This window comes from Tyto alba, unplaced genomic scaffold (genome assembly GCF_018691265.1).
Source record: "Tyto alba isolate M040663 unplaced genomic scaffold, T.alba_DEE_v4.0 Super-Scaffold_44, whole genome shotgun sequence".
Classification (NCBI taxonomy): Eukaryota; Metazoa; Chordata; class Aves; order Strigiformes; family Tytonidae; genus Tyto; species Tyto alba.
The window spans coordinates 6,538,819-6,565,074 of NW_024881320.1; the positions used below are offsets into that span (position 1 = coordinate 6,538,819).

The window sequence follows — 26,256 nt, forward strand, 5'->3', positions numbered from 1 at the left end:
GGCAAGTTTTCAAAAAGGAAAAATGCTTTTTACTGCTTTTGAGGTGTTGATACATTCTCATTGAACATGGGAAAACTGTTAACAAACATATAGAAGAAAACGTACAAGTCTCCAGACAAGTCCTGCAGATTCAGGATTTTACTGTTGTTTACAAGGATGATCATCTGCTATGGCAGTAAAATGTCACCACAGATTAGAATAGTAGTATTTACACTTTTAGTAAGAACTCTTACTATGATGAACCAGAGCTTTAAACAGTCGCATATCATTTGTAGGTTTATGTCACTATATATGTACAGTCTGATCTTGTAAACCTAGGCAGCATACTAACATACATAAGTATCAAGGGTATGACAAACATCTATCAAAATTATCTTCTCTGAACATTCCCATTTACTATGAAACTGCATTCATTTAAATAATACTATTACAGAACTATGAAATACCACAGATCAAGCCTTTGTAGAATTGTATACAATTTTTCATTTTGAATCAAATCTATTTCAGTTCATGGCCAATGTAAATATGAGTATTACTAAAATGTTCCACAGAAAATAAAACCCACTATACACAGTAATTCTGTGTTAGGGAGTTCAACAGTTGACAGAAATTGTCCTGCTTTTCTCTGGGATAGAGTTAATTTTCTTCCTAGTAGCTGGTACACTGCTCTGTTTTGGATTTAGTGTGAGAATAACGTTGGTAACACACGGATGTTTTAGTTGTTGCTCAGTAACGCTTATCTTGAGTTAAGTATTTTTCAGTTTCCCACACTCTACCAGCGACGAGGTGCACAAGAAGCTGGGAGGGAGCACGGCCAGGACAGCTGATCTCAACTAGCCAAAGGGATATTCCATACCATGGGACGTAGTGTTCAGTGTATAAACTGGAGGAACCTGGCTGGGAGGGCAGATGGCTGCTTGGGCATCAGTCAGTGGGTGGTGAGCAGTTGCATTGTGCATTGTCTGTCTGTCTTGGGTTTTATTTCTCTCTCTTTTTGTTAACTTCTTCACTTTTAACTTTTGTTAACGTTTGTTAACCCCAGTCCACTACAAATAGTTAATCCTGAAAAGATCAGATCCTTAATTTGATCATTAGTATGCGCCTAAAACTTCCTACCAGATGAATGCAATCACTTATTTTCTTCCTTGGTTTTGGGGAATGGCTCTAATCTTATCTGACCGAAACTCACTCCGAAATAGAGACACATACACATACCCAGCACAAGGGGAAAAAATAATATAGCAACAAATATTGCTTCACTCAGGATAAATAATCACAAAAGCAGCAGAAGCAGAAAGCTCTTACTCCATACAAAGTGTTTGAGAGGCAACACACACAGGATTAAGGTGAAAAAAGTGTTTGCAGATTCTAAAAAAAAGTGTTCTAAGATTTTTCATAGAAGGAGCAGCTAACTAGAGGTGTTTGCTATCATACATGGAACCAACTGCACCTTAATCATCCATAAAACAACCTTTCACTGATTCAAAGCAGATTCCTCCCATAGACTGAATTTGGTATTGAGATGGATTCTCAGCCCGATTTGATATAACTTCTTGGTTTGCCAGCAAGACAAGGTATATTGCATAGCTCCCGTAAAATTTAATCCAGAGCTCTGAAGTCTCACTATTACTCTCAATAATCTCTGGTAGCCTGGGATCTAACAACTTAATTTCTATGGCATTAGAACTCCGTCTTTCTGGGATACTGCAGTATCGTGACACTGCAGAGTAGTCCACAAGTGAAACTACATATAAATTCAGTACTGAAAGAAGTGAAATATCCATATTTGTTCTTGGAAATTTTTTCATAGGACTTTACCTGGACCCTCATAAATGAGAAACTTTATGGTCTTTAAAATCTCCTGTATTTTAAAAATCTAAAGATGAGGATGGTGATGGATTTTTGAAGATTATGTAAAAGAGAGGTTACATCTTAAATATGTTCCCACTTCCAAATTAAGATACAAAATCTCTTATATTTTCAAAAACACAAACAATGAAACATAGTGCTGGTAACACTGTGATAACACAGAAATGACCACGTCTAAGGCTGTGAAGGGTAGGTTACTGTGACCTGAAATTCACTGCTTTTTAATCAGTGAGCCTTCAAAAGAAGAGAAAGTGTAAGAGTAATAGGGGGATTTTCTATTCTTCTGAAAAAGCTTTATTGCACATACTCACTGTGTCTACACTATACAGTGTCAGGCAGACACACAGGCACAGAATGGCTTCTCTTTTCAACTGGGTGAGCTAAGAGAACAGGCTTCTAAAAATAATTTGTTTTGTTCGGCAATAGCTTTCGTCATTCTTTTTGCTATTCTTGCAGTCTGTGAGGAAAGCTAATTTTTCTTCACAGACCTCTGCATGTGTTCTAACAGCTCAACACAGGCTCTGATTTTTCAGTCTGCTTAGGAATCAGAAGAGGTTTGCAGGGTGGGAGACATTAGTGTTACTTGAATGAAATCTGCTTGAGAACTTTTATTGACATATTCTAAAGAAAAGATTCAAAACATGAATTGTGGAGGAAGAAAATGGGAAAGAAAAAATATTTAAGATGCTGTTCATTAGAAAAAATAACCATATCACTTTTATTCACTAACTTGATGTTTGCAACTGAAAAAATTTAACACTCTCTGTTTCTTCTGAGGCATCATTTAAAAGTGCAATTGAATTATACATAGTAGTATATAAAATCAAATACCTATCAAATGTCTGTATCTTTAATTCCATTAATGGGGTGAGACTATAGGCCAGCAACACTTTCCAATAGGCTAAACCACCGTTCTTTTGCAGAGACCTACTCATTCATTTGCTGTTGTGTGGAACAGTCCACCTCTACCCCCCAGCTTCTTCGTGATCATCTAGTTCACAGTTGGATCAAATCTCTGCAACTGCTGACAGGGACACAAGCCCCCTTCTCCTTCACTGACAGATGCTCTTAGAACTATGAAGTTTGGAGAAGGACATGACTGATGGAAGCCAGATGGAGAAGTCAGCTACATGCCCAGAGGACTTCTAATGATTCACAGATCACAGTTGGCAACTTGTCCTTGTTAGTACAGGGCTTCTGTAGCTTCTTATTTCATCAGTATTTTTGAACTGTGAAGCTTTTTTTTTTTTTTTTTAAATAAATTAAATTTTTGTACCAACTCTCCATTAATAAAAGGTTCCCAAAACATCTTGTGTACTAATTGCAGCATACAAGCAGAATTGAGCCCTTAAAATACATTTTCAGATAACTCAGAATATTTTAAAATTATTATTCAAGTTGAAACAGTTAGTTTGAATTCAGCAAAATGAAAATTTGAAAAAACTTCTGCTTTTTGTCAATCATCACCATAATTTTCTTCAATATTAGCCATTGTACATCTATTACTTTAAATAAATCAGAAGTGTATAAATCAGAGTCTGCAAAAGAAAAATGGAACTGAACTCAAACATCATCAAATTTCACTAAACAGTCAACTTGAAATGACTAAACACTTTTTTTGGATTATTTTAGTTCTTAGCTCTACCAAACTCCCCCTTCTGACAAGAATTCACAGAATATTCTGATATTATCAGATCTATGCTTTCTGTAAGAGGAAGTGCAGTCCAAAAATATCTAGTGTGCTAAAGCACAGATGACTTACTTTTGCACCACCCAAGATGGCAAGCTTAAAATACTGACTGGTTTCAAATTGTTAATATTGACCCTAAAGAAAAAGGGCTTTGCTCCCTATAATATTAGATAAAATACCACACCAAGCTAACAGCCCATGGTGTTCAGCTACTTAGGCCTGGTTTCACAAAATTTTTACAGTGCCTTCCCAAATATTCTTTTCAGCTTACTAAATATGGTGCTACTTTTTCCCAGAGGTAGAGATTTCTCAATCACACTTGAGGGGTTGTCTTGCTTTTAAATTTAGTTATGTGGCAATGTGCTAAAAATGCTGTTACATGGGAGGACTGCAGTCTTATTCATTTTATAGATAAGGACGCAGTCCTATTTCAGGAAAATTATTTTCAGAAACTGAATAGTTGAGATCTTGCATGTCCCAGCTCTTCTGTCAATCTAATTTGGCTCATGTGACAACATGATGAACTCACCAGGTTAGAATACAAGAAACAGAATTGAAATTGAATTCCTAAATTGAAAAGCCCACTGATGCAGCAGCAGAAGGGAGCGGGGTGGGGAAAACTCATAGCAATTTTCTGTATTGGTGATGTTTTTCAAAAGTAGGTTCCCCCCCCCCCAGTTACCTGCCAAGGAGAAACACATAAATTACAGTTCACAAAAAATACCTAGCAAAGTCAAGCATTTGATTCACCAAATTTTTCTGTTCTCTAAATCATGATCTACAAGTCTCTATCTCTGAGGCTGGCAAATGTTTCACTGCAGACATAAAAGCAGACAGAATTTACATGGCATGGAGACATTGCAAGGACATGAAGAAATCCAGGCAGATTTCTGAACTAATTTCTATTATTTCCCTTTGGTAAGTGAAGAGCTAAGAGAACATTTTTCTCTTTCAAGGTAATGCTTATCTGCATTGTAAATTACAAACAATCCTAATAAATGAATGAGATGAGGTTTCAACAGAATATATATGTGAAATAATTCAGAAATAATCAATTTCTTCCTTTATATTAACTCTATTTTTTCAAAATACTGCCCAAACCAGCAGAGATCTTTCAGTCCTCTCCCACCATCACAAAGAAAGTACACAGAAAGATATGAGCCCAAAGGCCCTTCCCCAGTGTATGACCTTCAACATCAAGGACTCTGTAGAAGCAGTGGAAGAGAATGGCCCACAGAACTCTTATAACAAATCTGTTCAGAAAATCAGAGTAAACACTCTTTCTTTTCTTGCCTGCTACAACTATCATGTCCCATGCAATAATTCTGTTATGCTTGTGTAAAATTCTCTAGATCCAATCATGCAGCTATGGCTTTATTTACTTATTCATTTTTAGAAAAAGAAAAGGGAGGAGGTGTGTTGTTTTCTTAGCTCTTTCATTATTATTTCAGAAAAAGAGATCAAGATTTCCACTTTGCTAGAAATGTAGTAATTAATTCTGAGCACTGAGCCCTGTAAAATGTTGTTACAGTGCAGGTTTTATGGTCACTACAGAACACATAAACCTTAACATATTCAGGATGGTTTTTCACATGTATTCCGTTTATTTGACCTGTTCCTTGGAATCCTGTATATCTGGATTTATGGAAAGAAAGACTTCCTTCAGAGTATTCCACAGCATGGTCATTATGGGTCTCATCAGGGATCATAATTTATAGTTTCACTCCAAAACCTCAGCTGGATTCCCAAAATTACAAAATAGGTTATTTCATTCCTGAAGGACTTCAGGATGGGAGAAGGGTTTCTTTAATAATGCTCTGGCACTCTATAAAATCTAGGAGACATCCATTACTCGGTCAGTCAGCCTATAAAAATTACATGACTTTTAACACACATTTTAATTGCTTTTAATTATTAACATTTACATTGCTATCAGAATGACAAAGTGTCTCAGCTGGAGACATGGTTAAATTTTTAATAACACTGGAAAACAAAGCAACAAATCTCAGACTGTGGATTTTGAACATACAAAATATTACATGCATGTGCATTTATAGATATAATATTATCTATATAAATATGTATAAAATTATCTCTCTCTGTAGAAAAAATATATAAACATAAAAACATATATATATATGTTTTCATGCATGTACCCATAATGAAATCTCATGATCATGTTGTTCAGAAGGTAAAAGGAGATTAAGCCCAACACGATTTTGGGTTCCACAAGCTTGAACAAAAACAATTGTACAGATTCCTAAAAAGCCTACCTTACCCTATCTTTAATTTGTGGAATTTTGACAGGAGAATGGTAAGGCTACTAAAGATTGTGTCGTAACAGGCTTGCTCACTACACATTTCATCATTCTAATGGAAAGCACTCGTTACAAAACCCCCCCTACATGAAATAAATTACTTATTCATGTACAAAGCCAGCTATCAATAACCTTGTCCATTTAAAAGTATTTCACTCCAAACAACTAGTTTGTTTGGTTTTTTTGTTTGGTTGGTTTTTTGTTTTGGTTTTTTTTTTTTTGTTCTGTTTTTTTTTTTTTTTTTTTAAACTACCCTGTCAAATACCTTACAATTCTGTAATTTTAATTGGCACTGGAGATCATTAAATACATTTATTGCTCAAAACAGATAAGAAGCTCCCCTTGTCTCTCTGTGGTTCTCTCTTAGGACTTTTTCCCCACTTGCATTTTAACAACTTAACCAACTTTATATACTAGATCTTCAAATTAATTGTACCCTTTTTCTGGGTGTCTTAACCTCAGAAAACAGATAGGTTAAGTATTAGCACTTTTTTTTTTTTTTTTTTTTTTTTTTAATAGAACTACAGTTCTTTCTCTTATGATTTTTGCCAGAAAACTTAAATTTTCCTGGTGGTGTCACTATGAGATATCTTCCATTTTATATGACCTGCTTATTTCAGATAAAGTTTATAGACATGTTCGCTGCCAAGCAAGCCTTCTATCTTCTGAAGTTTCCAAACATCTATTGTCAAAAACTCAGCTCTGTCTGCAATGTTAACCACAAAAGAGTAAATGAGCCACAACACCGCTGAGGCTAATGTCATTAGGTTGCCGAGAGACACCTTGAATATAATTCAGATTGACTCATAGCTAAAGACAGACAGCCAGTAATGCTGTTAAAACATCCCCAAGGCTTCTTGTTCCTTCTTTTCTAGAAAGTTATTCACACAATAGATAAAAGTTGAAACAATTTAAAAAAGAATACTAGAAAGCAGTGAAGATAGTTCCCTCCACTATTCAGATATGGACATACCCAACTGATCATGCTCAATCCTTTCTTCAGTCATCTTTCTTCCCTTGTCACACACACCATCCTTTCAAAAGGATGTGTCACAGTTTTGACTTCCCTCTTGCTATATCACTTTTTGTTTTAGCTCTGGATGAGCCTCAGTCCTCTGATAGGAGTCTTAGGAGTATGTAAATAAAAGTCAGACTCCCTATGAAAGACTTAAACCAGTTTGGAGAGCTGGAAGTATCCCTGAACTCTTAAGGTATTAGAAACTATTTTTCATTGGCATATGATGTGGAGAAGATTGCTCCCCTCTTTAACAAGAATTAGGATGCATCTGTCCTTAACAAAAGGGTGTCTTATAATTGTCCAACTTTCAGGACTTTAAGGAAATTGAAAAACTATGCAAGAAAAGTAGCAAATATGAGTTTCAGAGGAATGAAAAGAGAATAGTGTTAATACAGTGCTAACAAACAAGGTTCTAGCTTCCTTCTGATACTTCCAAATAAAATCTGCAAACAATACTTGTTGATTCAAATCCAAACAATTAAAAAAAAAAAAATCATGTGTGACAACTAGTGTTCAACTCTATGTGCATCAGAGATGATCAACCTGCTAAAATTGCCTCCTGAATTTGTAAAGTTGGGTCATAAATGATTAATTACATAATTGAGAAACACACAGAACACATCTTGCCACTGTTGTTACTTTTCCTATATTTAGCATTTTTAAACTTTTCTCTTCTACACTGACTTCAGACCAATGTATTGCCAAATTTGCAAACTAGACAACATTTTTTAAAGAAAGAAATAAGAACAGATTCTCTTATGAATAAGTTTTTACCAACTTTCTTTATCTTTCACTTACTCCCCTCTTCATAGCCTTGGTTTACATTTCAGAATCTGACAGGACCAGGGCTTATTCCACTAAACCAAATTACAGGTATTAATTAATGGCTCTCGCTTGTTTGCCAGCTCCTGCAAGCAGAAGGGTAGATAAAAATGTATTTACAGCAGAATTTAATTACCTATTTTCAAGCCACTAGCCTCCTGGCAAAAGTCTCCCAATGTAGTGCAGAATAGGACTCGGATTAAGAATTAATTTACTGTCAACAATGATCTGCTTAATCAAGTTTGCTATGAAATTGGTAGGGAGCTCTGGAGCCTAATATTGCCCCAGAGCCTTCTGCATCTAAAGACAGGTTTCAGAGATCCATAACGTAATCATCATCCAGCAAATCCAAGATCTCTCTCATATAATCAGGATCTGCCTCTGGCAAGCTTACTACTCACATTACAAAGTTATAGCTCATGGGTTTGAAGTTCAGTGCAGAAGTTTGACACTTTCTTCCTCTTCCAGCTAAATCTTCCACAGAAACTACTTGCATAAATACCAAGATTAGCATGTAAATACAGGCCAGCGTGTTCTCTCTTGTCTTTTCAAACCATAATGTAAATATAGAAAACTGTTAATAAAAAAAGACAAAAAAGTTTAACATACAAATGCTTCTTCTAGCTCTATTCAGATTACAGAGTTCTTTCTATAGGAGCACAGCTAAAGATGGAAATAAGGGATTAAGACTGAAAATCACAGTTGAGATAAAATTAGCTCTGAACTGATCCTTTTGTTTGTTAAAATTTTGAAATTTAAAAGATCTTGATTATCTTTAAAAATAAAGTCAATCCACATTTTCTGCTAGAAACCAACTGATAGAATAATAAAAGTCTAAGTGTTGAAATAGAAAATATTATGCCAGAAATAAGCAGATAAAAACTATTCTCTTGAGCTTTCAAGACCAGGTTTTAATGATCTCAGAGGCTCCAACCTTTCAAAAAATATGAATAAGCTTCTCACATGGGGTGTTTAGCTTGGCTGACATATTCCAAATTCTCTGCAAATTATCACCGGTTGTCAAAATATCCTGGGGGAAACTCCTAGAAGTGCTTTGAACATCATACCATCACAGTAGCTTACCTATTTCACTACTTTTTCCTTGCTAAGATTATGAATCATCCTTATGTCTCCCACTCTGTCACCCATCCATATTTACATCACAACTGACACAATAGCATATCCAAATGCTTCTTTTTGCAGCAATGAGGACTGATATTTTTGGGTTTTTTTAGTTTTTCCTCCCTCTTCTTTTATCTTTTTTTTTTTCTTTTTTAATTTCCCATTTAAAAAAAATAATTTCAAGGCTTTTCCCCCTCATTTATTCTCAAAACAGAATAATACATGATACATCTAAAGAAGCACTATGTCACTGTGTAGAATAATACTTTATAGACTGAATTTAAGAAATATGGATCCAGAAGTTTTGGTTCTTAACCCTTAGGTATGAAAATGAACATGGATACATTCAGAATTGTACAGACAGGACCACTATGCAGTTCTACACCTTCACCAAAAGCTGACATGTGCACACGTGGTGGAAGAGTACACTCCCTATTTATGGTTAAATGAAACCCATGGGTTAAAAATTGTGAAATTTATGTGTAAGTGAAGATCTAGTACAAATCTAAAAAATATCAAGCTTAAGTTCGTTTTATTGCTTGTATGAAGAAAAATCGTAGCTAATAGCAAACTCTTGTAGTAGTATTTATGTTAATGATTATGCTGTTGTCAGAACTCAAGCATGCACCAAAGGTAAACCAATGAGAATTCTGAAACACAAAACCAACCCCCACAAAAACCCAGAAATGCACAGACATGATGTACTACATGATAAAGGCAATTCAGTGAATGGATGTTTGAGTAGTAATCACTTATATAATGTAATTGTTTAAATATAGGAGGTAAGATGAAAATATAAAGAATGCATCTCCATAAAGAAAAAAAAAGCCAACATCTTAAATCATAGCATGTCATTCCTAATCAGTCCCACCTCTAGAATTTCTCAGTTGAGTTTACATACAATATATAGAGAGTAAGTCCTTTAATGAGTGTGTTAAGAATATGGCAACATGGAGTCAGACATCCAGAAATGTTTCTTTAAGCATTTGACCGCATCCATTCTGAAGGGAAAAAGTTATGAGAAAATTACTGCAAGTGTCTATGCCTTAATTAAAAAGACTACTTAGGTTTTATTTGTAAGACTGAGCTTTAATCCCTGTCTCTCATCTGATCAACTGAGTTACCAGCTAATAATAACTTCCTTAACATCTCTATAGATCACTGGGTTTCCAATATGTCATTTTCGTAACAAATGCATTGTTCCCATATATTCTGTAACACTGCTTTGTTTAATTATCTTCAATGACACGTTTCTCATACCCTGAAAACTTCTTCAGAAGCAAGGAAACTACTATTTTCACTCTTGTTCTAGAAGGTTCCTGCACATTCTCTTTTAAATCCTACAGGTTGTGTATTACAAGGATATATTATGAAATATTATGGCATTTATTCTCTGAACTTGCCTCCAAAAATGGCTGAGGATATAGTTGTTAAACTCTTCAGCATCTTAATAAGTGTATACTTCACCAGAAAAGCAGAATGTTCATTCATAAAAAATATGCAAAATCTATTTTACAACACTGTATCTTTCATCTGTCAACACAGTGTATGTGCTACGATGCTTATGCTCATCCAGATACGGCAAATTACCAGAGCACATGTACAGATCTTAGAGCATGCAATAGTGATGGCAGTGACAATACTAGAGGGTTCCAGTTGTTACCATTCTAATAATTATCTCCCTGCCCATTACGATACCCTTTACAATTACAGCAGTGAACTGAAACCAGCACCTCCTACTTTCTAAAACCCCCTTTCTAATTCCAGACAGCACTTAATGGAACTAGCAGGCCTAAAAATTTACCCCACACATCACAACTTCAGTGCGTGATCTATCACCGGGTTCTTCACTTACACATCAGCAACTTGGCTTGTTTCTCCTCTCTCCACAATAGTATGCCTAGCATTACATACATGCTGTATTGCCGCAGGTGATTTTTTTGATACTGTTGCAACAGGAAAATGGATGTTTTCAAACCTTAAGTTCTTCTGGACCTTGATCTAAATTTTTAAACTGTCAACTATTTAAACACAATTTACGCTCTCTCAAATAAAGTTTTACCATGCTGGATTTCCTTTCAACATGAGAGCGGTAGGCATTATGCTTTGCTTTGTAAATTCAGAACAGAATTTTCTTTCTGTGCAATCATCTTCAAATTTACGCACTGAATTCCTTTCTAAACAGCTGCAGAGGGCTAGCTGCTAAGAGCAGGCAGCAGCAAAGCCCGCCCCCATCTCAAGTGGGAAGCTAGGCTGCAAACCATCAAAATGCCAAAGGCACAAAATAGCATGCTTGTCCCAGTTTCTTCATGTTATTTTGGTATACTTTAAAAAAAAACCAACAACACATAACTCATTAATTATAACCTTTCAAAAGTGTTTTCCTTTCCCCCGAACTGTTAAAATTTATTAGAACTGCAGCCAAAGTTCTAATAAAACTATTTTTAGTCTTTGTCATGCAGAGAACATCATGAAAAGTCTCATCTTTCTATTAATGCAAATGTATTTAAGCAGTCAGTGCAGGAAACTTTAAAACATGCTAATCACTGTTTCATTGGACTCCAGTCTCTAATGTCTTTGCTGATGTGTACATATCACAGACAAGCTAAGTAAAGGGAATACTGTCACTTAAAAGTGTCAAAAGGCATTCAAAACTCCATAAAGTGACAGCCATATGTATATTTTATTGCCATATTTATATATTTCATAAATTTCCATATTCAACATCCTTTTAATATATAATGTTCTTATTTTCTGGTGTTTGAGCTGAATTGCCACAGTGTGTTATAAATGGAAATGCTTTTGATAATCACAGGCATTGTTTTTCTTTTTAAAGTGATTGAGTGCTGATGAAAGGGTCCAGATTGACGGCCTTGCAGATTGGAGTTCCCTGTTAATCCACAAAGAAAACAAGGCACTGTCAGGGGAGTAGCTGACCAGTTTCCCGACAGTGTATCTCCATTTAAATCCTTAAGAGAAAAAGAGAAAAACCCCAACATGCATATCACATCTCTAAGTTACAGTCTGACTCTTCCTGCTCATATCTTTGGCCATGCTTCTTATTTTTACTAGCAGAGAATGTAATCAAAGAAAGCAGTGCATTTCTGGGATCAGACTGCTGCCCATGAGCTGCTTTGTAGCACACATTTAAATCCAGCAGCACACATCACTCTTAGGCCAGCACATGTATCTTCCAGTGTGTAGTTAAAAAGACTACATGAATTTTATCTAGTAAAGCACTGAAGTAACTTTACTGGGTCTTACTTGGCTTCCGCACTCCTTTTCTGAAAGTGGTTCTCATCTACTGGGTGTCCCATTAGGAATGACAGATACTTTCTTCTGCAAGTTGTTATGATAAGGACAAACCTACCCAAGACAGATGTAGGTAACTCTCAATTTTGTAACTATTATTTATGAAAATTAATATATATATTTTATTAGCAATGTGGCCAAAATATTGGAAAAAAAATATTTTGGATTTTACATCTCTACCAGAGAGTGTATAGCAGCGAGCCTTACATCCAAAAGACAAGGCCTAGACACTTCTCTAAACCACCGGTTAACTCTAAATCCATAAAACTGAACTAGAAATTTAAAGAACAAAGACATTATATAAGTGAAGAAAAATATAAGTGAAGAAGTGTCTAATGACACACAAATATATCAGCAATTAGGGGAGAATATGCTAGCACAGAAAAAAACCAAATAAACCCACAGGATTTTAAAATACCAGAAGTAGCTCAGTCAGAATACTTAAAACAGGGCTACATGGCTTAGTCATATGGTTGCATGAACACAAGAGGGTGATGTGGCCAGAAACAGGAGTGTTTCATTGTGCAATGACAGCTGTCAAACAGCTTCCTCAGACACGCTCCTGCAGTATTCAGGTAAAATCCTGCCTGCCCACAGGGAACTAGGGAACTGTCAGTAAAGAGATCATGGGTCATCCCTTTCTTAATAGATATCCAGTTATATAGCTGTCTTCTAATCTTGATAACAGTTCATAAATCATATTAGCCCTGGGTTTTTGTAAAGATCAAATCCCACTGAAATGAATCCTTTAGTCTTTTTTGGAAGCATTGGTTATGTCTAGAATTGTATCTACAGTTAACTGAAATGATATAGCTGTTAGAGTACATACCGTCTGCATTATTTTTTTCTCCAGGTAAAGATGCCTAAGTGATTTTGTTTCTGGAATTTCAGCTGTTAGAAATGACCTGCAAACCATGGCAACACAAAATATGCCATCTACTGCGCTAAGGAAGGAACTAGGAAGTTTCAAAATATGTTCATAGGTGTTCTTAATGTAGTGTGCTTTGCTTTGAATCATATTCTATTCCTTTATGACTACATTTCACATTTTATGAATTCTAAAAACCCACATAGAGAAAGAGTTAAATCTGATATTTGCTTTGCTGAAATGAATAGTCTCAATTATGCCTTTGAGACCATGCACTCAAGCCAAGATACTTTTGGCTCTATGTGAGCATATTTTTAAAATTTATTGCTAATTATTTATATAGCTCATTATCTCCTTGCTATGCTGAACACGACTCATTTCCCTTGTCCACCCACTGCCTCTCAGGTAATGATGAACTAATGGTTTGAATGTGTCTGCATCTATTACTTTTTTGAGAAGGAAAAAAATTAACCAGTACAGCCACTTTGGAGGAACATTTAGTGAAATCCAAAAATGAGATCTCACTGTCATTAGATTTGAGAAGCAAGGCACTAACAATGCAACTTTCCCTCAAATACAGAAAAATCACTTATCAAGGTTTCTTCAAGAGCCATGCAGGTATCTTATAGACAACTGTGAGCATAAAGAAAGAGTAAGAGAGAACATCCCAAGTGATGATTGCTTCAAAACTGTTTTAACCAATGTAGTTAATTTGTAGTTAATTAATAGCCTCCAAAATAAAATAAGCTGTACCAAGGGCCGAGATGATGTACCAATACTGGTACATATTCCCCAAGGAGAGATAAAGTCATTGTTTACACAGAGCATGCTGCCAAATGTTACTGAGCCTGCCGTCCAGCAGCATATAGGTGGTGGCTGCCTCTCAACATGACAGAAAATGGTGAGGCTGATGGACACACTTCCACACTTGTTAGCATGTCTTTACACAGAATAGGTACTGTTAGAATATATTTACACAGGTTAGCTACAACTATACACACCATTTGAGAGCCCGGTTCTGCAAAATATTATGATCATTGAAATACATTGTGAGCCATCTGCAACATCAGCGGAATTACTTGTGCCAATTATTTACAGCAATAAATAACTGAAGTATTGCACATACTTTCATATACCTCACTATTTAACAGCAATCTTGTACTCTGCCAGTGCACACTGAATGTTTTCCAGTGTCTGAAGACACTCAGAGCTTCATACACCATGGTCTCAAAATCATTTAAACAGACAAGCAGAAGTTTCTGTGCCTTTAGTAAACTGGTCTTGTCCAACTCCCAGATTCATTCTATTCTCATTGCGGTACTTCACACTGAGAAAGTAACTTGCACTGTTTCCCAATATAAAGTGAATGTTCCAAGTTGCAGGAATGTTTGCTGAAGGACGATGCTGAGGGCTACAGTACTTACAATTTTACCTTCAGGTTACAGTACTTACAATTTTACCTTCAGGTTAATTTACCATAAGAATTAAAAATTTTGGGACTGTAGTTTGTAGTTATGTAGTTACTTTTGATCTAAACACAAACATTCCGCATGACTTACTTTGTTATTTTTAAATTCTTCATAAAAGGACAACTTTTCTTTTTTTTTTTTTAAACCAACATTTCTCAGTAAAATGCCTTTTGCATTTGGAATCCGCACTAAGATCCCCAAACACAGATGCAAATACGGAATCTGCGCATATAAAATATGCATGAGTGCTAAGCACAGGTTAAGACAGGAATATGTAAACTTTAACATACACTAATATGCTCCTGTTCACACATCCCAGTTTTTCTGGTTATGTTTGATGAAAGACAGCAGCTCAGAAATACAGTTTTATATGTATTTTTGACATTCAATACACTTTTCCCCAATATGCCTTTTTTCTCTGATGTACCCCACCAAGCCATGAGCTCATCATAGGCTCTATTATCCATATTCAGAAAGGAATTTAATTTAAAATATCTTTCTCGCAGCTATGCTGCCTTCACAAAGTTCTGTACACTTTGTACAGTGTTTATATAAACTGGATTTTTGATCCAACACTTCTGATGTATTTTAGCCAGTGAAAAACAAGTCTGGCAGCTTTGAGCAGCCTTCTTGCTGCAGATCTAATTACTAGTACTTCTCCAGGAAACAGTGAGAAGTTTGTTCAAATAATGCTCTAGTCTACATTTATATGCTGTTAGAGAACAATTTGATTACTCATACAGATAAGGCTGTATCTTGCTTGCACTACTCATATTACTAGCCTTGCTGACTTCAGTGGTAGTACTGATAATCAGAATTTGGCCTGTATTATGTGAAAAATAAAGAACACCAACACTAGCAAAACACTTGCAGGTATTTAGAAATGACATACAAATTCTTCTGGCATTATGTCATCAATTTTAACATACCGGATTCTTTTGCCACCCAGTCACTCATTTGAATAGTGATTGCAATCATTTGCCATACTAAGGGTGTTAAAGAGTCTCTTAGAAATGCATTAAAGGACAGGCTAATTCAGTTTGAGAACCAGAAGACAACTAGAAGTTGAAGAATCAGTTGTTTCACAAGATAAAACCCATCAACAAAATTAGTACTAAATGGTTAGGTGTTTTCGAAGCTGCAGTAGGGAGTCTGAGATAGGTCTAGACCTGAATATGAAACAACCAACAAGAGGTGTTGCTGCTCTTCCTATGGGAGAAGCTTTGATACGCACTAACATTTTCATCATCTGGGTTTGATGTAATGACTATTTGAAGTTAAAATATGAATTCTCATGCTATAAAAAGTCAATCAGTCCCCTACATTATTTGTAAATTAAATCTCAAGCCAAAATCAGAGAGCCATCATCTAATTCACCTCTAAATTTAGTAGTAATACCACTGAGCTTAAAGATTTTAATATGGGTTTTAAGTTTGAGGCTTATATTTTTAAAAATCACCTGAATACTTTGTCTCCAACTGATTTACTGGACAAGAAGCCTTGCAAATGAAACTACTACAAAATTCTGTAGTCTAATTCATTAGGACAAAAATTTAATTAAATCATGTTCTCTCCTCAGACATACTATTTTGTCTTAAAGATGATTAAACAAGAGGCAAATGTAATTAGGCTAGGAAAAAGTATAAGCAAAAAAAGTAATCTTATAAAGTATTTCAGAAAAATTAAGTAATAAATCACCTTGCTCCATGAGCCTTTTGTTTTTCTGTAACTGATAATGTATTGAGTTCCTGTAGCTTTCTAGTCTGATACAAGTATTAAATTTGTTAAATTTGTGAGAACGGACGGTACATTTAGGAGAAAGATAATATATACAGCTAAGCTTATGCAGATAGCATCCTTCCTGAGAACAATGAACAGAACACAGGGTAGTGAGATTTATGAAAACACAGACTACATCCATAAATACAAAATCAAGATTTTAAAAAAAATATATACACTATCTCTTAAAAAGAATTCCAACTTATACCCAGGTTCAGAAAATGATTTTTTTAGGGGAGGTGGAACCTTTGAAGGTTTGCACCACTGGCTGTTTATTGGCTGAATGCATTTAAATGACAGAGTAGGAAATGAAAAAAGAAAAACCATGACCTGCAAGCACTACCTGGGAATGAGAAAATCTGCATTCTGTTCCTGATTCTAGCTTTTACTTTCTTTATATATTAATTAGCTCATTTGTTCTGTTCCTTATAGAAGAATAGAGACAAGAATGTTTCATTGCTCTTGTTTGTTTAGACTGGATTCACTGCTCAGTTATCTCAGCTATATTGAGATAATTTTGCAATGTCTCCCTAAGTCTGCAGTCACAAAACCCAAAAGCCTAGTTTTTAATATAAGAACCTGCATGGTTTGAATATATCACATATAATAAAGGTTTTCAGAAGGCCTTACATTTGAATTTTATAATCCAGAAGGATTAACGGATGTATTCATGAGAGAAATCACAACTACACACCTATAGTACTTGAAAAATATGCAATATCTTTTTTCCAGAATAATAACAGTACAGCATTGCATCCAGCACAGGCAACACCGCCCTGATTCACCTATGCTCTTTTGAACATCTGAACATGCCTCATCTCTCCAGAGCTCCCCTAACAGAGACCATCATGCGGGTAAACCGCTCAACGCCAGGCAGCAACAACAGTGCTCGAGAGTACCTGCTCCTAGCTGGGGCCCCTCCTGACCTATGCCGACTATGGCTCAGACTAGTCCACCAAAAAAAAAAAAAAAAAAGACGGAAACTATGTTAAAACAATGTTATTATTAAAAGGTCATATTTGAGTCAACCACCTTTTTAAACTGAGAGATTAAGAAAAAAGGTCACCCTGCTTTTGTGGCTACTAATTTAATCCAATCTTATACTGGACATGTCTCATTGTTTGGGCCTTTAAATATCTTTTACTGCTTTCACTCATTCCGGAATGTAACAACCTGCCTGAACTCTGATTAGAAAAAGATGTTTTTTAAAACCACATCAAGATCTATTTTTGATAGAAGTTTTCTTCACAGCCTGCAAATAGGAAAGGCTTTTATTATACTGGAACTGTATCAACCAAATCAAAACACAATTCTACATTTGCATAGGTAGTAGTTAATCCAGAAATTAACATTGGAAATTTAAGTTTATATAAGTCATTCCACTGATATGGAAAAGAAAACTTATGATGGAGTGGTAAAGGGAAATAAACTGTTAAAATAGCTCATTGCCACTCAGTGCCATATGTTTAAAAATGTTCAAAAGAGACCCAAAATTATAAAAATGTAAATACATTATGATAAACTTCAGCATTTATCAAAATCCAGATAGTAGCTTTGGCCATGGATATTGTTGCTTTCATTGCTAAAAAACTCACACATGTACAGGGCACAGGAAATACAGGTAACCTTAAACTGTTTCTTTTGTAGAACCAGCTACCTAAGCTAAACACTAAATATAATATCAGAAGCATTCATAATTTTTATTATTATACTAATATCTAGCCTAATATTTCTGCCACCATTAAGAGACTGCAAGCCATCTCTGACTAGAAGCAATACTCAAAATATTTACAAATTAAAAAATAAAAATATTTTTCTTTCAGCCCAGTTTTTACTTATAATTATTAACATCTAGTGTTCTGACTTCAGTAAACAATGAATCCAAGTGAATGGGAAGCATGACAGATTCCTGATTTGCACAGCAGCAAAAAGGCTTAAATGGAGTAAAGTGTGTATTTTAGAGAAAACTACGTATAGCAAAAGACTAAAGCAATTACAATTTTTCCATCATGAACATGTGATAGAGGGCTATATCTCTGCAAACTGCCGTTGTTATAGAAACTCTGCTGACATGTTGCTACTACAGTGAAAATGGCATTATACTCACATTAATGTCTTTTTTATCAACCTCAGTTCAAAATTCAGAGCACTTTAATTTACAATCAGGGAGCTGCACATCATTCACTGCAGCTGCAGGCAGTGTCAAATGCTGCTGTTGCCTGGTAACTAACAGGTACCTGGTGCAAGTCTGTTATATTTATGTACATAGAAAGCTAATGACAGAAGGCAGAGTGAACATTTATCTGAAGGTAAAAAATTTGGTCTCTATTTACTAAAATACAGGATTTTCCTCTTGCAGTGAAACCATTGCTGAAACATATATTACCAGAGTGAAAAATTGTACTTATTTCTTTTGATCGTCAGTGTAAATGACTAAAAGTTATTGTTACTGATATAGCTGTGTCAATTCATTAAAACTTAAATAGGGGTGAACAGTATGTTAAAGTTTAGCCACAAAATACTGTAACTACAGTATGAAAGAAACATTATTCAGTATTTTGTTAGGAAATTTTAATCCTGGCATCAGAGTATCTAGCTCTCTCACTATCTATACTACAATACTTTGTAAAGAATAGCATTTTAAATAGAGGCTAATTTGGGTGTCCAAAGTTTACGCTTTATCCAGAAGGTTGCTACTGCCCAGCAGCTACTTAGATTTCTTATGTTGCCCTTAAGTACAGACAAACTGAGCAGTGAGAATAGACTCTGAATGGACGGACTCAGATACAGTCTACGCTGGACTTAAACAAGCTGCTTCAAATAATCATTTCATTATTCTTTTCTCAAGACCCTAATCCAGACCACTGCTTTTTATTTTATAACACAACTTGACGTTTCTTGAAAGTATGAATTATTTGTGTGAATGAAATTAACAGCAAAATTGCCCCTAATTTCAATGGCATCCCATTTTTGCCTCAGGTTGGTCTTTTGTAAATGTACTGCATCTGGATCTACAAACAACTTCTGGACTTCTTAAATGACTTCTGTTAAGGGAACTTCTACACACAACATTAGAAGATTGACTTCACTATTTTTACCAGAAATGCCTTTCACCAGACCTTAACATTCAGTTCACACCACAGCTATGTAATTATTCTTTTCAGAAGCAGAGATGCAAAGAAGGCATTAACAGCTGTTCAAAATATCACATTTATGCACTTTTCTCTTGTCATATTAAATATAATTACCTCTGATGCAATCAAACTCATATCCTTCAGATGGATAAACCCAGCACCAAATTTAGAACCTCAAGCTTCAAATATCAGGCTCTTAAAGCAAAGCTTTAAGCCTTTACTTTCAGTTCAGTGAGGTACAACATAAGAATAGTGCGAACGTTAGGTTTAAAAATGGTATCTTTTTATGATTTTTCTTTAAATTATTCTCTTAGTTATTGGTTGGAAAGTGTTTTTAAGATCATAGGTGGTATATGAACTACATCTTATAACGCAGCCACCAAGAGTTGTGGATCAAGTAACTGACCAACATACATGTTCCTCAGAACTCTTTATCATGGGAAAATAAATCTCAGTATCTTATTTTTCATAATAACTGCCAGTCCTGACGGGTCTAAAGAACTTACAGTATGCACTTATTCTTCACACAGATATCGACATACATGCTTTTAGGCTGGCACAATAGCTAATTTTTAAAATGGGAGAGTATACACTAGTAACAAATATACATGCAGGTCTAGATATAGGATCACGTCTTGTTTAAATACAAGTATACCTTCAAATATGCAATAATTAATTGCAATCAACTCTACATGGAGTGAAAAACTGTGTTAACAGCTATAAAGCATGTTTATAGAATAAATGTTTATTAGCAACTCCTCTGCCCCTTATACATTAAAAGTAATACAGTGCATTCTTTATAGAATTTAAGAATATTATCTACTATCATTATGACTGTCTACAGACAGATACCATACAATGCCAAACACAATTTTAGCATTCCACGTTGTATACTTTTCAAGAATCTATAGTTTGAACTCACTATAAATATAATGGTGACAGGTATATACAATCAATAATCATAAATAAGGAAAATTTATGCATGTAAACAAACATTCATATTTATATAATCATATGATAATTAAGATTGGAGGACTCTGGAGGTCACATAGTTTAACCTCCTGCTCAAAGCAGGGCTAATTTCAAAGCTGGATCAGTTTGCTCAGGCCTTTCACCAGTTGTGGTTTTCATCTCTCCAAGGAAGGAGATTTCACAACCTCTCTGCAAAATGACCACCCTAATATTAAACATTTTTTTTTCCTTAGCTCTAATAAAAATTTCCCTTGCTAGAGTCTGTGTCTATTGCCTCTTGGGCTTTCACTGTGCATTTCCATAAAGATTTTCTCCATCTTCTCTATAGTCACCCATTAGGAAACATGTTTTCTGAAGAGTAATAAACAGACTGTATCATCCCTGAACACATGGTCCCTGGTTTTGTGCAGAACATGTCCAAGCCAATCATTACTTATATATCACTCAAAGAAGTACCACCACAGTAAACATATTTGCTAAAATAAAGAGTAACTTGGGACTAATAAAATCATCTGTATCTTTGGCAAGAATTCAGAACAATGTCTGCCAATGTTGGGACATAAAGAGATCTAGGGAGCACATTTCAATTTTGAGGTTTTGCTTTGTAAACTGAATTTTAAAAGTGTAATTGCTTTAGCACTGGAAAGTAATGTTATTCTACCTCATTTGAAAAGAATATTTCTCTGTAAAATAATGTTAGGTTGAAAAACAAAGCCCTGAAGTTTATACCTAAATGCAAGCTCTGGAACTTGTAGTTTACTCTGTCTCAGGTAAATATGAACTCAAACAGCAGAAATTACTTACACTACTTCACCTTGAACTAGTATGCCTGAACAAAATTTTAGATGCTTTACTCTTGATGAAGAAAGAACAAATTTTTAACATAATTTAGTTCAGCTATTAGAAAAAAATCCCCACTGTTAACATGATAGACAGATGTTTCCTTGCTAAGTTACAAAGTTTCATTATTTCTGTTCTTCTACTAGGTCTAAATAATAAGCAATAAATAAAGGCAATGTAGAGTTCAAAACTGATCAATATTATTTGCTTCACTATCATGGAATCCAGTCAGTTGTGGTTTTTTCAGTGTTTCTGAAATGATGGCTAAAATACACAGTTTCTGCAATTCTAGAAGTTAATACAAGGATTTTCATGTCTCAGTACTATTATGAACTATTAAGTGCTAGGATTTGTTTCTGCTGGCAGGACTATGAGACCAGCAACCTGCCCATTGCTCACTCCCCATGGGCATGCTGTATTTTCCAATTGTGCCATTACAACTGCTCCTGCAGCTGTAGAAGGAATTGCATGAGGAACTGATCTGAGCTAAAAACAATGCTTGGGGTCAGGCAAGGGGAGAAGTAGCTCATTATGCAGGCACTTTTATGAAAATGACAACCGTGAAATTATGGCTTAGCTAAGTCAGGCAACTGGCAAGTTTTTAGAGGATAAACCCATATACAGTAGATCTCCTCCTCTACTCAACAAACTGCGTTTACTACTGACAATTGACTCAAAAATTCAACTAGAGACAACTAATTTAATCTAATTTCTCCAAAAACTTCCAAAAGCTTGTCTTCCTTCTTCACAGCATTTTTGTTTCAATTATCAAGTTTTAAAAGAAAGAAAAGAAATCGCACCTATTATATTTTCACAGTCCCAAAAGAAGTAAATTCCTTGGTGTAATGAAAGCAAAAGCAGATAAAACAGCTATTAATTACAGGAATCAAAGCGTAGTGTTTTATCTGGAACTCTGATTTTAAAAAGAAACAGAAATTTGTCCATTTATGTATCCAAATGTCTTTGTACTTAAATGAAAGTATTTTATCTAAGATGAAGAATTCAGGGCACCTCACTCGCATACATATTCCTCTCTGGAAATTGTCTTCAGGTATACCAACATTACACTATAGCTTTTATATTCAAAGGATCCTTCTAAAAGGTTCCTCTCTGAATGCAAAAGGTGCCTGAAAATCAGAATGCACACAAACACTTAGAAATCCAACCCCAAAAAATCTGCTGACATTCAGAAGCAAGTGTCAGGATATATACACAAAAACAGTTCCTCTCAGAAAACCCCAACCTCTTGATGTTACTGCACATTCAAAGAAAAAACCCAAACAAACAAATAAAAGAAGCAGCATGGACTGCAGAACTAGATTTGTCTTTCAATACATCAGTTGCCATAAAATAGTAAAAACAAAGACAGGACTTACTAAAAACTGCCAGTGATGATGCTCTTGATTTACAGTGGTGACATGAGACTTGGAAATCTGGGTCTCTTCTAAAAACTGGGTCTGATCAAATATTTTCTGTGATGTTGCAGGATGCAGACATGATGGATCATTTCTAAACTGTGTAGAACAAAACAAAACAAGTCAAGTGACCAGTTCGTTAAAACTGCATTTGTACTAGCTAAGACTTGCTCTTCCTACAACACATTCTGTTTCATTAACGTTTTTCATTGCATGTGCCCCCAAAAGCTGCTTGAAAGTGATGGTTAAATATACATTACATACATAGAAGCCAATCTAAACTAATAAATTCAGCTTTGCTGAATAAACATATTGTCAGGGCAGGCAACAAGACTGAGATCCAACATAAATCTCCAAAATGAGACTTAAATAATGTGGTCAATGGTCCCTTGCAGGAAATTAATTTCAGAGTGAAAAAATTCAGTTTCGATATTTTCTGTATAAAATGTAGGGACACGGAACTAAGCAGAAAAATTCTGACTAATATTTATCATTAGAGTCTGCAAGTTTGTCAGAATATCATATAATCATAAAACTGTTTGTGTTGGAAGGGACCTCAAAGACCATCCAGTCCCAACCCCCCTGCCCCGGGCAGGGCCCCCTTCCCCCAGCCCAGGGTGCTCCCAGCCCCGTCCAACCTGGCCTTGAACCCTTCCAGGGAGGGGGCAGCCACAGCTGCTCTGGGCACCCTGGGCCAGCGTCTCACCACCTGCACAGGGAAGAAATTCTTCATCTGATCTAAAGAATTTCTAAATCTAATCTAAATCTACCCTCTTTCAGTTTAAAACCATTACCCCTCTTCCTATCCCCACACTCCCTGATCAAATGTCCCTCCCCACCTTCCCTGTCCCCCCTTTAAGCACCGGGAGGCCACTCTAAGGTCTCCCCAGAGCCTTCTCTTCTCCAGGCTGAACCCCCCCAACTCTCTCAGCCTGGCCTCACAGGGGAGGTGCTCCAGCCCCCTGATCATCTTCGTGGCCTCCTCTGGACCCACTTGAGCAGGTCCGTGTCCTTTTTACACTGGTGGTCCCGGAGCTGGACCCAGCACTGCAGGTGGGGTCCCACCAGGTCAGAGCAGAGGGGGAGAATCCCCTCCCTAAACCTGCTGCCCACACTTTTCTTGATGTGGCCCAGGACACGGTTGGCTTTCTGGACTGCAAGTGCACATTTCTGGCTCATGATCAGTTTTCCATTCATTACTACTCACAAGTGCCTCTCTGCAAGGCTGCTCTCAGTCCACTATATCTCTACATTAACAATAAAGTTCCAGGAAAGCTAATAGAAAGTACCATCAGAAATCCTGGGGTTTTTCCTGCCAGCTCAACCACACAACTCACAGTGCACCCCAAGTTAAGAGGGATCATCAGGTTTGATATTTTAAATATTTTTTGATGGACTCAGACTCATCAACATTCTCAAATTCTTTTTTAAAGAAGGTGTGGGAACAACCACCTCAAATATACTACCTTTTCATGTAAATATAATTTCAAATGTACATGTTTCCGAGGAACCTTAAAGGATTCTGAATTTGGGAAAGTTCAAAACTACTTATTCCTTTGCTTAACATTTTTTGTTCTGGCCAACAATCAACCATTCATAAAATGACTCCATAGAGATCATAAATTATTGAAATAGGCACAATCAAAGTCACCGAAACCAATGGAAAAAGTCCCACTGATCTTTGGGTAATATCTTACTTGTTTCTAGTTTAGCTTCATAACCCAAGAAAAGATCCAATAAAGCAGTTCTCCCCTCAGACAAAATTAGCTTCCCTTCCTTACACCATAAGTCAATCAATTTTAATTTTAATGCATATGACTCTTACTTACAGCAAGTAAGAGTCATATGCATTTTAAGCTGTTTCTTCAGGAAACAGGAAAAATGGTGAAGAAGTTTTTTAAAAATAAAAAAGGATTTAAAAAATAATGTAACGTAGCATCAACATTGTGACAGTTTTAAACGAACCCAAGTTTAATGTAAAGTCTAGTATGAAATGCAATTAATTTGTTTTTCCTGTTCCCAGAAGCTTAGCAAATCACTAAGATGATTACATTTAAAGATACCTATGTGATTGATCACTTCATGAACAGCAATGAATAGGTGGCTGTTTCTACTACATAAAGATCAGATGTAGGTCTGTCAAAAAACTCTATGATTTCTAAGATTTAATTTACAAGGCTTTAATTCAAGTGAGAGAAAGAATTGAATTGAAGGACAGCATGCAAATATGAGCAAGAAACTTCTACTGGCATGGTTAAATTCCTCTAAAACTAATATTCAAAACTTCCAAAAGATCCACAATATCAAGCATCTGAGCAGTGCATGGAGCCAGTAGATTTATATGTCTATTCACAAGCCATCCCTTGAATTAAAATATGTACAGTGCATTACTCCTCACATACATATGTTGTCAATAACATAATCAACAGTATTAGGTGCATTGATTAAAAGAATAGAAGGGATACAAGTGTAAAGATAACATTTTTTTCAGAACTGACTACAACCCCCATTCCACATCCCTCTGCACTGCTTGGGAGGAGGAGGTAGAGAATTTGTGAGTAAAGTTGAGCCTGGGAAAAAGGGAGAGGTGAGGGAAAGGTGTTTTAAGATTTGTTTTTATTTTCTCATTACCCTACTCTGATTTGATTGGTAATAAATTAAGTTAATTTCCCCAAGTCAAGTCTGTTTTGCCTGTGATAATAATCTCTGAATGATCTCTCCCTGTCCTTATCTTGACAGATGAGCCTTTTCTTATATTTTCTCTCCCCTGTTCAGCTTAGGAGGGGGAGTGGTAGAGGAGCTTTGGTGGGCACCTGGCATCCAGCCAGCATCAACCCACCACACAGACATACTCCTGCAGTAAATAGAGGGTGTTTTGCAGTTAATTTCTATAAGAACTTTTGCTGTGTCCTCACTTTTGCACAAGGTTTTCACAACTCTGAACCACATGCTCTATCTTCACATTCCTCTTTGTGCAATATTCAGGTAAAAATAGATGTGTGCAAAGATGTTAGTGCTCTTGAAATAACTGTTTTAGAAACAAACGTTATTGCAACCACAGCTGTGAAGCAGTAAGGCACCTTTCCATAATATTTGATTTGGGTTGCATTTCAAAAACTAGAAAATAAATAAAAAAAAGAAAGTAGTAGAAAGGTCTACTGAATAAGGTCAGCAAACTAAATTCAGATGAAACCCCATCTTTGCAGAGATGGCTTCGTTTCAGCTACACTGTGAGAGGGTAGGAAAGAAATACTCAAACGCAACTCATACAGTGTAGTGTGCCCAGGATCCAACACACTACACTGTGCAGTCAGCAGGGGAAACATGACAATAGCTTCCTTCTACCCAATAAACAGAACTTAGATCTTTTCCTGTCTACATCCTGCTAAAAACTATCAGGGTATCAGTTTCCACCCCTGTTCAGCCAGCAGTTCCACCTTTCATCCCTCAGTAGCTGCATTTTCACATAAGGATCTCTGCGCTGCTTCCTTATGCTGAAGAAAAGCTTCCCTATGAGCATTTGTCAAAAAGTATCCAATTGTCCTCCTTAAAATTCTCAGTTGCTTCAGTACCTATGAAAACTAAGTAATATTCAGCCAGGTGACACCCCAAGGTTACTCTCATCCCC

At 35.9% G+C, this 26,256-nt stretch overlaps 1 protein-coding gene across 17 annotated transcripts in view; it reads right to left on the minus strand.

The window, feature by feature from the left end:
- The window catches only part of RIMBP2 (RIMS binding protein 2), a 153,512-nt gene that overhangs the window by 91,805 nt on the left and 35,451 nt on the right, over nt 1–26,256 (minus strand). For all 17 annotated transcript variants that reach the window (XM_042805404.1, XM_042805403.1, XM_042805400.1 and 14 more), the window contains one exon: nt 22,590–22,727. In XM_042805404.1, coding sequence (XP_042661338.1) covers nt 22,590–22,727 — 138 coding nt within the window. The remainder of the gene's footprint in view (nt 1–22,589; nt 22,728–26,256) is intronic.